General features: G+C 54.1%; 4 protein-coding genes across 4 annotated transcripts; 2 read left to right on the top strand and 2 right to left on the bottom strand.

Moving 5' to 3' along the window:
• The first annotated feature begins 1177 nt into the window (after positions 1–1177).
• Positions 1178–2676, top strand: DACRYDRAFT_20002 (uncharacterized protein). The gene is made up of 2 exons (XM_040771758.1): positions 1178–1522; positions 1575–2676. The coding sequence occupies exons 1-2, from the start codon at positions 1187–1189 to the stop codon at positions 1854–1856; spliced, it is 618 nt and encodes a 205-aa protein (XP_040632447.1). The 5' UTR covers positions 1178–1186; the 3' UTR covers positions 1857–2676.
• Positions 2677–2817: 141 nt separating this feature from the next.
• Positions 2818–4695, bottom strand: DACRYDRAFT_20001 (uncharacterized protein). The gene is made up of 7 exons (XM_040771757.1): positions 4384–4695; positions 4206–4335; positions 4096–4149; positions 3842–4040; positions 3726–3790; positions 3103–3679; positions 2818–3039 (listed from the first exon to the last, which is right to left on the bottom strand). The coding sequence occupies exons 1-7, from the start codon at positions 4682–4684 to the stop codon at positions 2881–2883; spliced, it is 1485 nt and encodes a 494-aa protein (XP_040632446.1). The 5' UTR covers positions 4685–4695; the 3' UTR covers positions 2818–2880.
• An 881-nt stretch (positions 4696–5576) lies between these two features.
• On the bottom strand, positions 5577–7081 carry DACRYDRAFT_46862 (mRNA guanylyltransferase; the record flags this gene model as incomplete). The annotated part of the gene is made up of 7 exons (XM_040774728.1): positions 5577–6255; positions 6309–6388; positions 6438–6521; positions 6568–6699; positions 6745–6832; positions 6880–6942; positions 6987–7081. 7 exons carry the CDS (start codon positions 7079–7081, stop codon positions 5577–5579), a joined length of 1221 nt encoding a protein of 406 aa, XP_040632445.1.
• Positions 7082–8009: 928 nt separating this feature from the next.
• DACRYDRAFT_20000 (uncharacterized protein) lies at positions 8010–10947 on the top strand. The gene has a single exon (XM_040771756.1). It carries the CDS (start codon positions 8743–8745, stop codon positions 10594–10596), a length of 1854 nt encoding a protein of 617 aa, XP_040632444.1. The 5' UTR covers positions 8010–8742; the 3' UTR covers positions 10597–10947.
• The last annotated feature ends 1295 nt before the right edge of the window (positions 10948–12242 follow it).

Genomic DNA, 12242 nt, shown 5'->3' with positions numbered 1-12242 from the left:
ATAGCGTCAGAGGGATGGAACGCATCGCCCTTACTCGCTTCGGCGTTCCTTTGCCTTGGGCTGGAACGGGTTATCATCAGTTGCTCTTCACAAGAGTCACAGTCCATATGCATATATCCGCCTTGTTCTGCGCACGATCGCCCCTTCTGTACACAGCAATCAACTTGCCATATGCAGTTAACCCCGGGCCGGATTAGTGCAGGAGGAGGGGGCCTTAGATGATGCTGAACCATTGGCAAGACTTTAGGATGGAGGTGTCCCGGATGCTGCCCCTGGCGTCACCGGCACAGCGTCTCGAAATAAAGACATACAATATTAATCTCAATTGGGAGGGGATGAATAGACGCCTAGGAAACCGAGTCTTTCGGGGGAAGAGGCGCCGGGCCCTGCCGAGAGGCTAATATAATATGGTGAGAGATCATACGAGGACGGGTGAAAAAAATGTCGCTGGTCTTGTGCCAACCTCTTGTTGTTGCGATAGATAGGAATATGTTCAACAGGGAATTGTCATGCGCTTCACTGATGACGTGCAGGGTTATTTTACTGAGACTTTATGGAGGATTACATTGCGCTTGACATGATCGCGTGAGGGCAGTATTGTTCAGCAGGGTCATGAAAGTCGCGTCCGTCATTGAACTCGCTTGTCCGGTGTCTGTCGTTGTACAAGGTAAATAATAAATATGGATGATGATGATGATGATGAATAACGATCAAGTCGGTGGGTCTCTAGTAGCGGTAGAGATCTGAGATGAACGGTCGTAGAGCGGGTTGCCGTGTGTGTTTATAAGTTTCCGGATAGAGGGGGGGACGCCTCGAGTTTCTGACACAAATCTGTCAAACGCTAGTTAATGATTCCTTCACACTTTTTCGACCGTATTCTCCTTCTAATTATTTCCTATTTCATCGATATTCAAAGGGCGTCACACACATTCACACCACACGACAAGTTTATTGCATATTGTTCCTTTTTTTCCGTTTCCTATTTATACTTCAACATCACTGACTCGCTTTCTCACTCTTCACCTTTTTCCCCTTCTCCTCCTCCTCCCCCATCATCACCCTTCCCCCCCACCACTCTCCCCACCACCACTCCACTCCCAACACCCACTACTCTCTCTCTACCCCCACGCAATACCTGGTGCTGCCGTCATATCCCTCTCTTATCACACACATACCGGATACCACCATGCCTTCCGCTCAACGTCGCTCCACCCGGTCTCAACGGCCCACCAGGCACACACCCTACCCTGCCCAGCCGCTAAGGGAGCACATCATCCGCCAGCGACCAGGCAGCAACCGTCCACGCGGCATCCTCAAGGAGATCGAGTGGTGGAGGGTCCAGGTCGGCCAACTCCAGGATCAGGACGACGACGCCAGCAACGGCGCCGACAACGAGAGCAACAGAGGTGCTGAGGTCGCTGAAGCCGTCAATGTGAGCACGGTTGAGGAACCGGTCATCGAGCGGGTGCTCCCCGTCTCTTCGCTAGGGGATGCATTCGGTGATTATCCCCTGCTGGACGAGGTACGCCGTAACACGTGTTCCATCCACCACTTCGTCTCACTATGTACACTAGACCAAGTCGTTCCTCGATGCTCCCAGCTTCGTCGCAACGACCCCTCCCTCCTCTCCGCCTTCCTCTCCGCTCATGTCGGCTTGCCCGCTCACACCAGCACAACGTGGTCACCAGCGTCGTCGTAGCGCTTTCGCCCGCGCAGCCTCGTATGCCGGACTCGGCTCCTGGTCACCCAGCTCTACCTCGTCCGGATCGCGCGCATCGCCAGATCCCGAGACGCAGCTACGTGAGCTGATCGACCTGCCCTCCCGCTACTCCTGCCTATTCACCATTGTGGACTAAACGACCACCGACCACTCTTCTTCTCGTCAACGTCAATTTCCTTACGAGCACCCTGATCGGTCAAAACCAATCCGAGCTGTCCTCCCAAACTCTCACCTTCCCACCACACTTGTACGGCCCCCAGCATCCAGGTCTCATCTGTCCCTGATTCCTCAAAGGCACTAAAATCGCCCACGATTCCCACCCGGCCACCGCACACCCAAGTACAAAAAAGACGTGGCCGGCACGACCAACACACATACAATGTACCGATCGATCTCCCTTAATGCGCGACTCCCATCAGAGCGCTGCCCATACCTTCCCTTCCCTCTTTGGCACGTTTGAAACCGCTTTGAACACACCCAACACACCCACCTTTTGACGAAACATCCGCTTTCTTTCTTTCTCTTTGCTCCAGGATCCGGTTTGCCAACATCCACACTCGAACATCAACATTTGTACAGGCTCGGTCTGCTGCACCCCGCGTGCAGGCAGCCATTGGGAGGGTCAATCTGTGATACCCTGCCCACCGATGTGACGACACCCGCGACTTGGCACCTTCTGGATCTTTCATAACAACACATCCTCTTTGCAACGTCTTCTTTTTCTCAGCTCTTTGCCTCCTCTCTTGTCACGACCTCTAATGACCCTAATGACCTTTCTGCTGTTTACAGATCTTTCAGCAATTTGCTTTCTTCGTTCTGGGTTTAACGGCAGCCGGTGCAGTGCGCTGTCCGCGATTGTTGTGGTAGGTTTGATGTTGATCTTTGAAGGAATTAAGTATCATAGTTGAGAATCTTCGAAACCCGCAGCCGTCGGACTCTAGTTGATGATAGCGTTTTAATGACGATTTCAAATTCGGTGATGAAACCCATAACACGATTGTCGCGCACATCGCACACATCAGGAAGAATCATCAGACCACCGAGGAGCGGTCAGCATCACATTTGTGTCATCAAGAAAGCATTCCGCTGTTGGCATACAGAACGGCCATGGATCGATATGCTCCGTCCATGTATGGAATCATCAAAACCCAGCAAGTTCCCTAATCCTCCCCAACGCCCCTGATCCTCTTTCTCTTCACATCAATCTTCTTGGCATCCTCCTTCCCCTGGTTGTAGTTCGAATACCCGCCCCTGCTAAAGTTTGGCCCGTTCACTCGGGGGAGCTTGTGCAGCTTGATCTTCTGCTTCCTCAAGTAGTCCTGTACGGGGTAAATCAGCGTGCGAACAGAAGAAAGGGTGCTCCCACGGATGGGGAGACGCACATCAGCAATACTAGCAGCATTGTGCCGAAACAGCGTGAGTTGCTGGCCAGACTGCCATGGCGTGTCATCCTCTTCCTCAAGTTTGACCACAGCCGGCTTGGATTCCTCTTCCTTCTTCGGTTCCGACTTTGGCACAGGGTCGGGGTCGTGCTTGACGTTGATGTGTCCCGTGGCATCCAGATCACGCAGCATACCATCAATATCCTCCTCCTCCGCGTCAAAGTCCGCCTGGAAGTCATCGCCAGGTTCGCCCATTTCGTCCCAGTCGTTCACAGGGCCCGCAAAGTCCTCAGCGTCCGAATAAGGCTCCTCATCGTTAACCACGGTACTAGCCTCATCAGGTTCGTCCTCGGGCTTGACCTTCTCGTCCTCGTCCTTCACCTCCTCCACTTTCACCTTTGTGTCTTCCTCATCCCGGTGTTTTAGTCGCTCGATCTCCCTCTCGCGCTCTTCAGCATCAGCTTTAGCTGCCAGCGCAAGGCGTTCCTTCTCCTTCTGAATAGCACGACGCTCTTCTTCCTTTCGGTCCTTGCGGGCCAATTCATATAAGCCATCAGCCACGCCATAACAGTAATTACTAATTGATCGTGAGGAATACGTGACAGAAGCAGGAAAACGCTCACTTCTTCTGAGTTCTTCCTTTGGCCGTCTTGTTTTGCGCGGACCACGTAAGGATGAGATTGTACACCTAATCAGCACGAGATGAGAAAATGACCCCTGATCAGCAACTTAAACGCACCATCTCGAATGCATAAGCTGCTGCAACCGTCTGCTCCGCCAGGCCATAGAACGTCCAGTCGACCCTCTCACCCATGGACATGCTGTAGCTCTTGCAGTCAAAGAACTTCTCAACAGCTTGGGCAACTACAGTGCTCCAAGCATGCATGAGGACACCTGCGCCAGTGAGGCTACGAACGGCGACAGTGGATTGGCCAGCTCTGCGGGCGGGATTGGGCCTGAGTCATTGCAATATATGCACCGGACCGGTCTCACCGTTTCAATTTTTGCTCCTCATCCTCTGAAGCCAATACGTCCGCCTGGTTGACACTATTGCCATGTCAGCCATATGGACCTTTCTCAACACCGAATCAAACTGGGCCTACTTATGCTGGGCCATCAGTTTGCTCGCAAGCCGCATAGCAGCCTTGGCTTCCGCCTCCCCCGTTCCCTCGTGCGTGCCTAACGACAACGCTTTCTTAATCCTCTGCAGCACAGCCTCGTCCACACCCGTGACTGTATGCACTCAGAGCAGCTCCGATAAGACCGGAGTGGAGGACATACGTGAGTTGCCCGTCCGACCACCAGGGGGAGCATCCGTAGCGAGGGAAAGGACTTCGGCTTTTGTGGCAACTTTGACGTCCCCGTCGGTGGAGGAACGGTTCTCCTTTCCCCCTCTTGCCCTCCCTTTTCCAGTGTTCCCGTTTGCCTTCCCCTTCCCCTTCCCCTTCCCATTAGACGTCCCATTCGCCCCAGTGCCCTTCTTCCCTTTGGGAACAAACTCGTCCCCAGAGTCGGAATCGTAGTCGCCCTCAGAGGCAGACTCCTCAGAGGAGATAACCAAGACGTCCTCGTCCTCGCTCATGATCTCCACTTTGGTCTTCTTGCTCGGTCCAGCGCGTAATGACTCACCGCGCGTGCGTTTGCTAGTGATAGCCATGCTGAGTCTCTGCCGTAACAGCAAAGGGATATTCGGCTCCAAAAAGGTGTCTGATGTTGTCCAATCTCTATCCAGCTTTCTAGTGCAGATGTATGCACCTTCCAATGTCGACCTCGACGACAGGGTATCAAGTGTCTATGTGGGAACTGTGGGGATGGTCGTTCGTTCCAGAGTGTGACGGGACCGTAATGTGCGTCGCGCTCGCGTCCCTGATGACTTCCGCAGATTGGGTGGATTACATAAACAAGTGGCGAAAATGGCAGATGACTCACTGGCAGAGACGGGATGTACTCGCACCTGTAGCTTGTGTATCTGAAGAATTGTTATGGGTTTTGGAGAGATGTCAAGTAGCCAGGTCCGCGGACGAAGACTCACTACGTTTGTACCTCATATGTAGAGTCGGGTACAGTAGGACGTGGTGTGCGTAGAACCCAGCAGTGCCTAGTTAATTTACTTCCAAGCATGTCTACTGTTTGCTATCCCTAGGATCGCTAATCATTCTCCTCCCTCCAAGAAAAGCCCTTTTCTTTGCCTTCACCCTGCCAAGGCCCGCCCAAGTTTGCCGAGGCTTGCCCAAGCCATGCGCAGTCTTCCCCAACTTTCAGGCCGAGCCGAACTGGCAGATACACAATTAAGCATTTCAGTACACTAGACACTAAGCGCTACACAATTACACAATTCATACCTCGTACACCCCCTGCGCACATATCACTCCACCCTGACGACCTACCACGCTGTATGACATGACACCTATCTCACCCAACCCTCAACAACCACCGGCCCATAGAGCCTCCCCAGCAAGTCCCGGCCTCCGCTCCTACCCGCACGGGGCATGATACCCCACATTAATTTGATGAGTTTCTCCTGCTGCTGTGGTTGCTGTTGTTCCTGCCGTTTTTGGGCGTCTTCTCGTTCTTTCCAGGCTGCGCGGATCGCTGGTGCTGCTCGTACGAGCTACGAAGTATGAGCGCTTCGCAAGAAAGGATAGCGAGCTGCGTACCTCCTCCGGTTCTACCCCGTCCCTTATACTCTCCAAGACCTTCTCCACAACACTCACATGGTTCGCATTAGGCTTATCATCTCTGAACCTAAGCACCCTCCACTCCTCAGTTTTCTCCTCCCAGGCTACTTCTACCACCCGGCCGTGGTATGACTCCCCAGAGGCCTTCCATTTCTCCCATGTTGAGGGGGAGAGGGCGAGGAGGTCGAAGAACGCGTACTGGGAACCACCGAGCCAGGTATACAATGCCGCACGGGGTAGGGCAGCGAGGTCCGGTTCTGAGGGGCGGGTGGAAGACGGAAAGTGTAGGAGGAGGAGGAGGTCGATCGAGTTGTCTGCTTTGGGCTTCCATTTTAGCAGGTTAGAGTCGGTGCCGGGGACGTAAAAGGTCGTTACTGGTGTGAAGATTAGCCCGTCGGAGGTATGTTGTAATGTAGGGAGGGAGGAGAGGACAGAGGCGACGTGGTACGAGGGTTTCATCTCTTTTACTGCTATTCTGTAGGAGAAGAGGTTGGAACGAGCAGGCGGCGCGCAGAGCGGGGGACGTACTGAAATGGAAGCTGCTTCCGGAATTCCGGGAACTTGGTTAACATTGCGCTGAACGGCTTGTACACCCGGTCGCGGATCCTCTGTGCACGTCAACATTATCCTAGAGTGGAGCGGGATGGGAGGACGAACTCCGTATCGTTTTGTTAGTGGACGGTCCATGATATTTTCGCTGTCGGCGATGAGGCAGTCGAATATCAGCAGACGGAGGGTTTTCTGCGCGAAGATCAGAGTCTGGATTGTGTATTGTTGCATGACGCACCATCCCAGTCCGCGGATCTGTATCCTCCACGAGCTCGCAATCAAGTAGCGTATCTCGGAGGCTTCTTATCGGGTCCGTAAAATGGGGGAACACAAGACCATCTTGCTCATAGTACTTGTTATGTCTGTCGATCTGCAGATATGAGTTGAAGGATATGCAGAGAGAAGAAGGACGTACAAGGTAGACTTCTTGCACGTTGCCTCGAGGGTTGATGACGATGAAGAGGAGGAGGCGGATGCCGTCTGATTTCTCGCATACCCAGTAGCTGGCATAGGTCAGCGAGGGGTGAGTATAGTGGAGGATGGCGCGCACTCTTCTCTCTGCAGTGCCTGCAGATGGTGGGATCCGAAGCTGACCGGCTGACTTCCCGGAAACCTGGGCAAGTGAGTTAGCGCCCGCGTGAGTTAAATGAAGCGTACTTGTGAGGTAGGGTATTGCATAAGAAGGCGACGTGCTGTCGTAGTGTATGTTCTATGTCGCTGTCTATCGGCTTGCCTGGTATTGCTGGAGGCATTGCTGTATGTTGTTGTCGCCAAGAATAAGAGAAAGAAAAGGAGATGAAGAAGTGGACGGATGAGTGAGGTTTGTCGAATGGGAAATGACCCTATGTACTGTGCCGATCCCTGACGGAAGCAGTGACGGCATATCGGCGTAGAGAAGCTCTGAACGGTTGTGTCCTTTCTAAATCCTCTCAGCGCCTCTTGTTGAACTTGGCTTATTTTCTCCGACGTTATCGGCCATTCTGTCACTCATTTTTTAATACATTTTCACTTGACAACCATTTACGCTCATTGCAAGGCAAGCAGAAAATAACACTTTCATTCACTCACACACTCTCTTATCAGTACTCTACTCTTATCGAAGGAGAGGGGAGAAGGAAACGGGTGAAAGTGGCCCACCATGGCCTCACCCAGACGTCAATCAAGGGCGTCCAAAGCACTCTCAATCGTATTCCCAAAATCACCCATCTCACCAACATACCCACAAGAGATTCCCCTCTCACACCCTGCACTCTCCGCACCTTTCCCACTACCGGACCTTCCGAGCGTCTATGTCGTACCCCCTCCAGAGGAGACAACAGCCCCAGTGTTGGCATTCGACAGCACCGCACCCCCTTCGCCGTACACGCCAGACCTGGCAAGATTGGAAGAACATGTCGCGCAAGAAGCGCGTGTCTTCCATGGTCAGCAAGAATGGCGCGCCTACCCACTTCCACCACCAGATATCGGCATCCCCAAGTTCCGCCGGCTTACAGACCGTCAGATGCGCGCAGAAGGCGTAGTCATGCCCCGAAGGAGAGAGATCGCGCCTGCAGCTCGTCAACCGCATCCACCAGCAAGGAGGAGCGCGACCGAACCTCCCGAAGTTCGGGCGTTCGTACCCCGTCCGTCGCCGCTCAACCCCAACCTTAACACCTCGCCCACACTGCCACCAAGCCCACCGCCAAACATCCCTCTACCCCCGCTGCCCGTCCTCTCCCCACTCCTAAAACATGTTCAACCGGTGTTCACCCCACAGTTCGTGGGAGATCCCGATCCCTCAGTGTTGAACGTCCCAAGACGCATAGGTTCCCCACCCCCGTCGCACGCGCCTCCCCTTCCTGGACCGGCGACTAGCGCTCCAACAGGCCTGGGGATCTACGCTCCTCGCGCAATGGTTCCGAGCGAGCGCGTCCCTTTCCCTTCTGCTCCTGTTGTTCCTCAGGCACAGGGAGGGGAAAGCAAGCGCATGAGCATCGGCTTCTCCACACCTCCTGTCTTCCCCCCTCCTCGGACGACGAGGGGCTCCCTTCCCTCTTCAGTGAAGAAACCTGCGCTTGAGGAAGTGAGGGGTGAGGCGCTTGTTAAGCTTGAGGGAGGGGTAGTGGAAGGGAGGAGGACAGAGGGAGAAGGGGACAGAGAGGCGAAAGCGAGGAAACGGCGGTCCACTATCGGGTTTGGGATTGGCCTTAGCCTTGCAATGGGGTGGAGGAAAGGGGCAGACTTGGAGAAGGAAGAAAGGAAAGGGGCAGAGAGTGAGAAAGAGAAAGGGACGCAAAACGAGGAGAAAGAGAAGGAACGGGAACAAGGGAAAGACAAGGAAAACGAGAAAGAGAAAGAGAAGGCGGGAAGAAGAAGAAGCGTAACCCTCGGCGCTACACGTCGGAGATCGCTCTTCTTCTCCAACTCGCCGCCGATGCCGGACTTGCCCCAGTCTCCCAAGTTCGCGCCGCCTTCTAACTCCTCCGAGAAGGACCGGATGATGCTCGCTTCCGATCTCGGGCCGCTTCCGGCGAGACAGGCACCGGTCCAACATGTGCAGGAAACGCAGCAGCCTTCGAAGCCTGAAGTCCCACCGGCTGTAGGAGAAAGACCGCCCAAACAGCGAACAAGAACCCAGTCTGACAAGCCCCTCCGCAGGCCAAAGAGCATAGTCGGATTTGCCAATTTGCTTTCCCGTTCTGGTCCAACTTCGCCCGACGGGATGGTGCCTCTCCCTGCTTCTGTTTCTGCCTCTGCGCGAGTGGGGAAGATTGCGAAAGATCTCGAGGAGAAGGAGCAGAAGGAGGGGAAAGATGGAAAGGAAAAGAAGTTAAAGAGACCGAAGAGTCTAATGGGCTTGGGAAGGCACTGGATCGCTCCTCTCAAGGGGGAAGTGCCGCCTGTTCCTCCAGTTCCTCCTGTCCCGGCTCTTCCTCCCGGGGTTGTCGTTGCTGCTTCAGTCCCGGTGCCAAGTGGGAGCCGGTCAGCTCCTGCCGATACATCTTCAGCATCTACATCCACATCGGTTTCGGCTTCAGCCTCCGTATCGGCCTCAGCAAAGAAATCCCGCCGGAAATCCTTCTACAACCTCCCCTCCCTCTCTCTCTCGCACCATCTTTCTCGTGCTTCAGAACCGGCGAAAGAACTTCCAGGGGTGAAGATCGATGGCGTACCCCGGGCTAGGAGGAAGAGCGGCGATGTCGCGCTTGGTTCTTCTGCTGGATTTGGACCTGGACCTGGGGTTAGGGATCTTGGTGTCGAGAAGGAGAAAGCAGGAAAGAAACTCAGGAGACCGAAGAGTCTTGCCGGGCTGACAGCGCTCGTACTTCCCTCCCGGCAGGTGCCCGATCTGCCCAAACTGCCTCAGTATACTTCTGCTGGTGGGTCAGATCGACAGAGCATGAAGAGTGTAACGCCCGAGGCGGGTACCCCTGTTTCTCTGAAACGGCTCGAAACCCTTCAACGTCCGGAGACGGCTTCCACCACTTCTTCATCCCGTACTGCGGGAGCCTCCATCACCTCTGTACGGGCGCAGACCGCATCCACCACGTCCAGCAAGCCCGGGACAACGTCCACCATATCCGTTTCCCTCCTTCGTCCACTACGATCCAGTACGAGCTCTGAAGGCCGACAGCCTATGACTCCCGAACGAGGCCCAATTCTGACAGATCCGGTTGTCCGTCCTGCCTCAGCTATGAGCGAGCGATCCCCTCCACCTTCTTACTCTGAACCGCGTGTGAGGACTCTCTCGCTTGGCGCTACCAGGCGGATATCAGCGATCTTCCCGTTCTCTAACGCCAGCTCTGGCCTCAACCATGAGCAGCCTATCACCCGCGCGCCTGTCGCTCTCTCGTCCATCCCCTCCCTCCCGTCTCTCCCTCACATCCCCATCTCCGACTCGATGAGCACGCTCAAAACACCCGTGACGCCTTACTTCCCCTCCACCTCCAATCTGGCAGACAACCTAGGGATCATAACCTCCACCCCACTCTCCCTCTCCTCCGAGTCTTCCCCCGGGACTTTCTCTGAACACACCTCCCCCAGCCTGACAAGCGATAGCGTAACAGACGAAGCGGACGCGGATGCCGACGGAAGCACAGACCCCGAGCTGGAGCTGGAGATGCACACCCCGGTGGACGAGATCGTCGACACGAGCGCATGCGAGACCGAGTACGATTCTGCCAAAGAGGACTTGGACGACGACGCGGTCGCTAGCCCCAGCGTGCCTAACCTCAAACTTGGGGAAAGCCCTTTCCAGGGACTGGGGATCGATTTGAGGTCGTTTTAGCCGAGCGGCAGTAACGAGAACGCCCATGCGGAACGCGGGTCATATGACGAGGAATATATTCATTCTCACGGAGGGGGGTTTTACCGTGCTTGCAAGGACTTTGCACGAAACAGGACTCTGATGATCTTAACAAGAACATTTCACGGACATTCTATTAATCCTTCATCATCTCACATCCACATTTTTCATTTCCTTGCGTTTGTTCCTCCTCCCGTCCTTTATACTGGATGGATGGAGGTGTAATGTCCATGGATTGGTGTGGTACTGAGGAGGACTCAGGAGGGCCTGGGGATGGCAGAACTGCCTTTGTAGTAAATAGTGACCCGCAACATAGAGGTGTATTGTTAGGAATGACATGCAACCTTGATCATGCAACACAAATTGCAATATCGCAGACGTGTTCGGATTCCCTGCATGAGGTTGGGAATTCTGCGTTTGCGACATGTCATTCATTCAGTAAGCTCGAAAAAATAGTACAGCACTTCGTTTTCGTTGTCTTGGCCCGTTCGAAGACGTCGCAAGGCGCATCAGTTACCCCGTTTGATCCAAAGCTCACCACCATCAGGTACCTGTCCGTCTAACGGCATATTCAGATCTAGGCTCGCAGTACTCTCTTGCCCATCTGGATCTGCCACTGGCACTACTAGGCTCAGAATGCGCTGCAGAAAGCTCAGCGGAAAGGTCATGATCAGACGATGCGGCTTACTGTAAGATCTGGCGACCCGGGCTCATGTGGCAGTTTGAACCGTGTTGCTAGAACGTCGAGCGCTCTTCCGGCCACCAGTGTCTAGAGAAGCACTGAATGGATGGCATCAAAAGAGCCGGGTGGGCTGCACCTTGCGGAACCACAGTACTTCTTCCTTGGAATTCTGCTCGAGTATTCTCAGCTTCAAATGAAGGCGATCTCCCACAGCAATACTAGATTTTGCGTCTTTCTCATCCAAAGGCTTTGCAGAATGCCTCATCTTCATGAGTTGGACTGCCAGGTATTGCTTCAGTTTAGCAGGGTCTGTTGGTGGCTTTCGACTGGGCACCGGTTTCTGGGCAGCCGACGAAGCAGTTGAGGGAAAGTTCTTAGCAAGCAGTTTCTGCGCACGCGATGGCGCAGCTGGGGCGCTTTGAGAGCTTGATGAGCAAGCATGAGATGGCGGGGCCCGATGACTGATCCAGAGGGGTTGGCATAACGGATAACGTGCAGCATCGTGTGACGCACGTTACACAAAATGCGCCCTTGCATGCCTGGCATTTTACCAGTGCATCCTCGCCTTCAGCATAGATGTTGCCTAGCATGGCTTTCTCAGAGCAGCCAGAAAGATCGCATCGCCTTGCAGCGACGTATTGAGATGTCGTAGATACAAAAGCTGTTGCCAGTGATATGCAACCATGCTCATGTGGAAGCGCATGATCCCTGCAGAATGATTGATGACATCCAGGACATGGTATGGGTAGAAAATCATGAAGACGACAAGTAGAGTATGAGCATGGTGTGCCTGCCCCGTCCATTGATGAGGTTAGCTCGACGTCGACGTGTAAGGCGACGAAGACAGCGATCTTTGGGTGTGAGCTCATCGCTTCTAATGTTTGAGTCCGCTGTGAGGCGTCAGCGGGACCCTACCATCAACGTGAACGAACCTGCATTCATCATC

The sequence above is a fragment of the Dacryopinax primogenitus genome, assembly GCF_000292625.1.
Source record: "Dacryopinax primogenitus strain DJM-731 SS1 chromosome Unknown DACRYscaffold_2, whole genome shotgun sequence".
Taxonomy (NCBI): Eukaryota; Fungi; Basidiomycota; class Dacrymycetes; order Dacrymycetales; family Dacrymycetaceae; genus Dacryopinax; species Dacryopinax primogenitus.
This window is presented reverse-complemented; position numbering and strand designations above follow the sequence as displayed.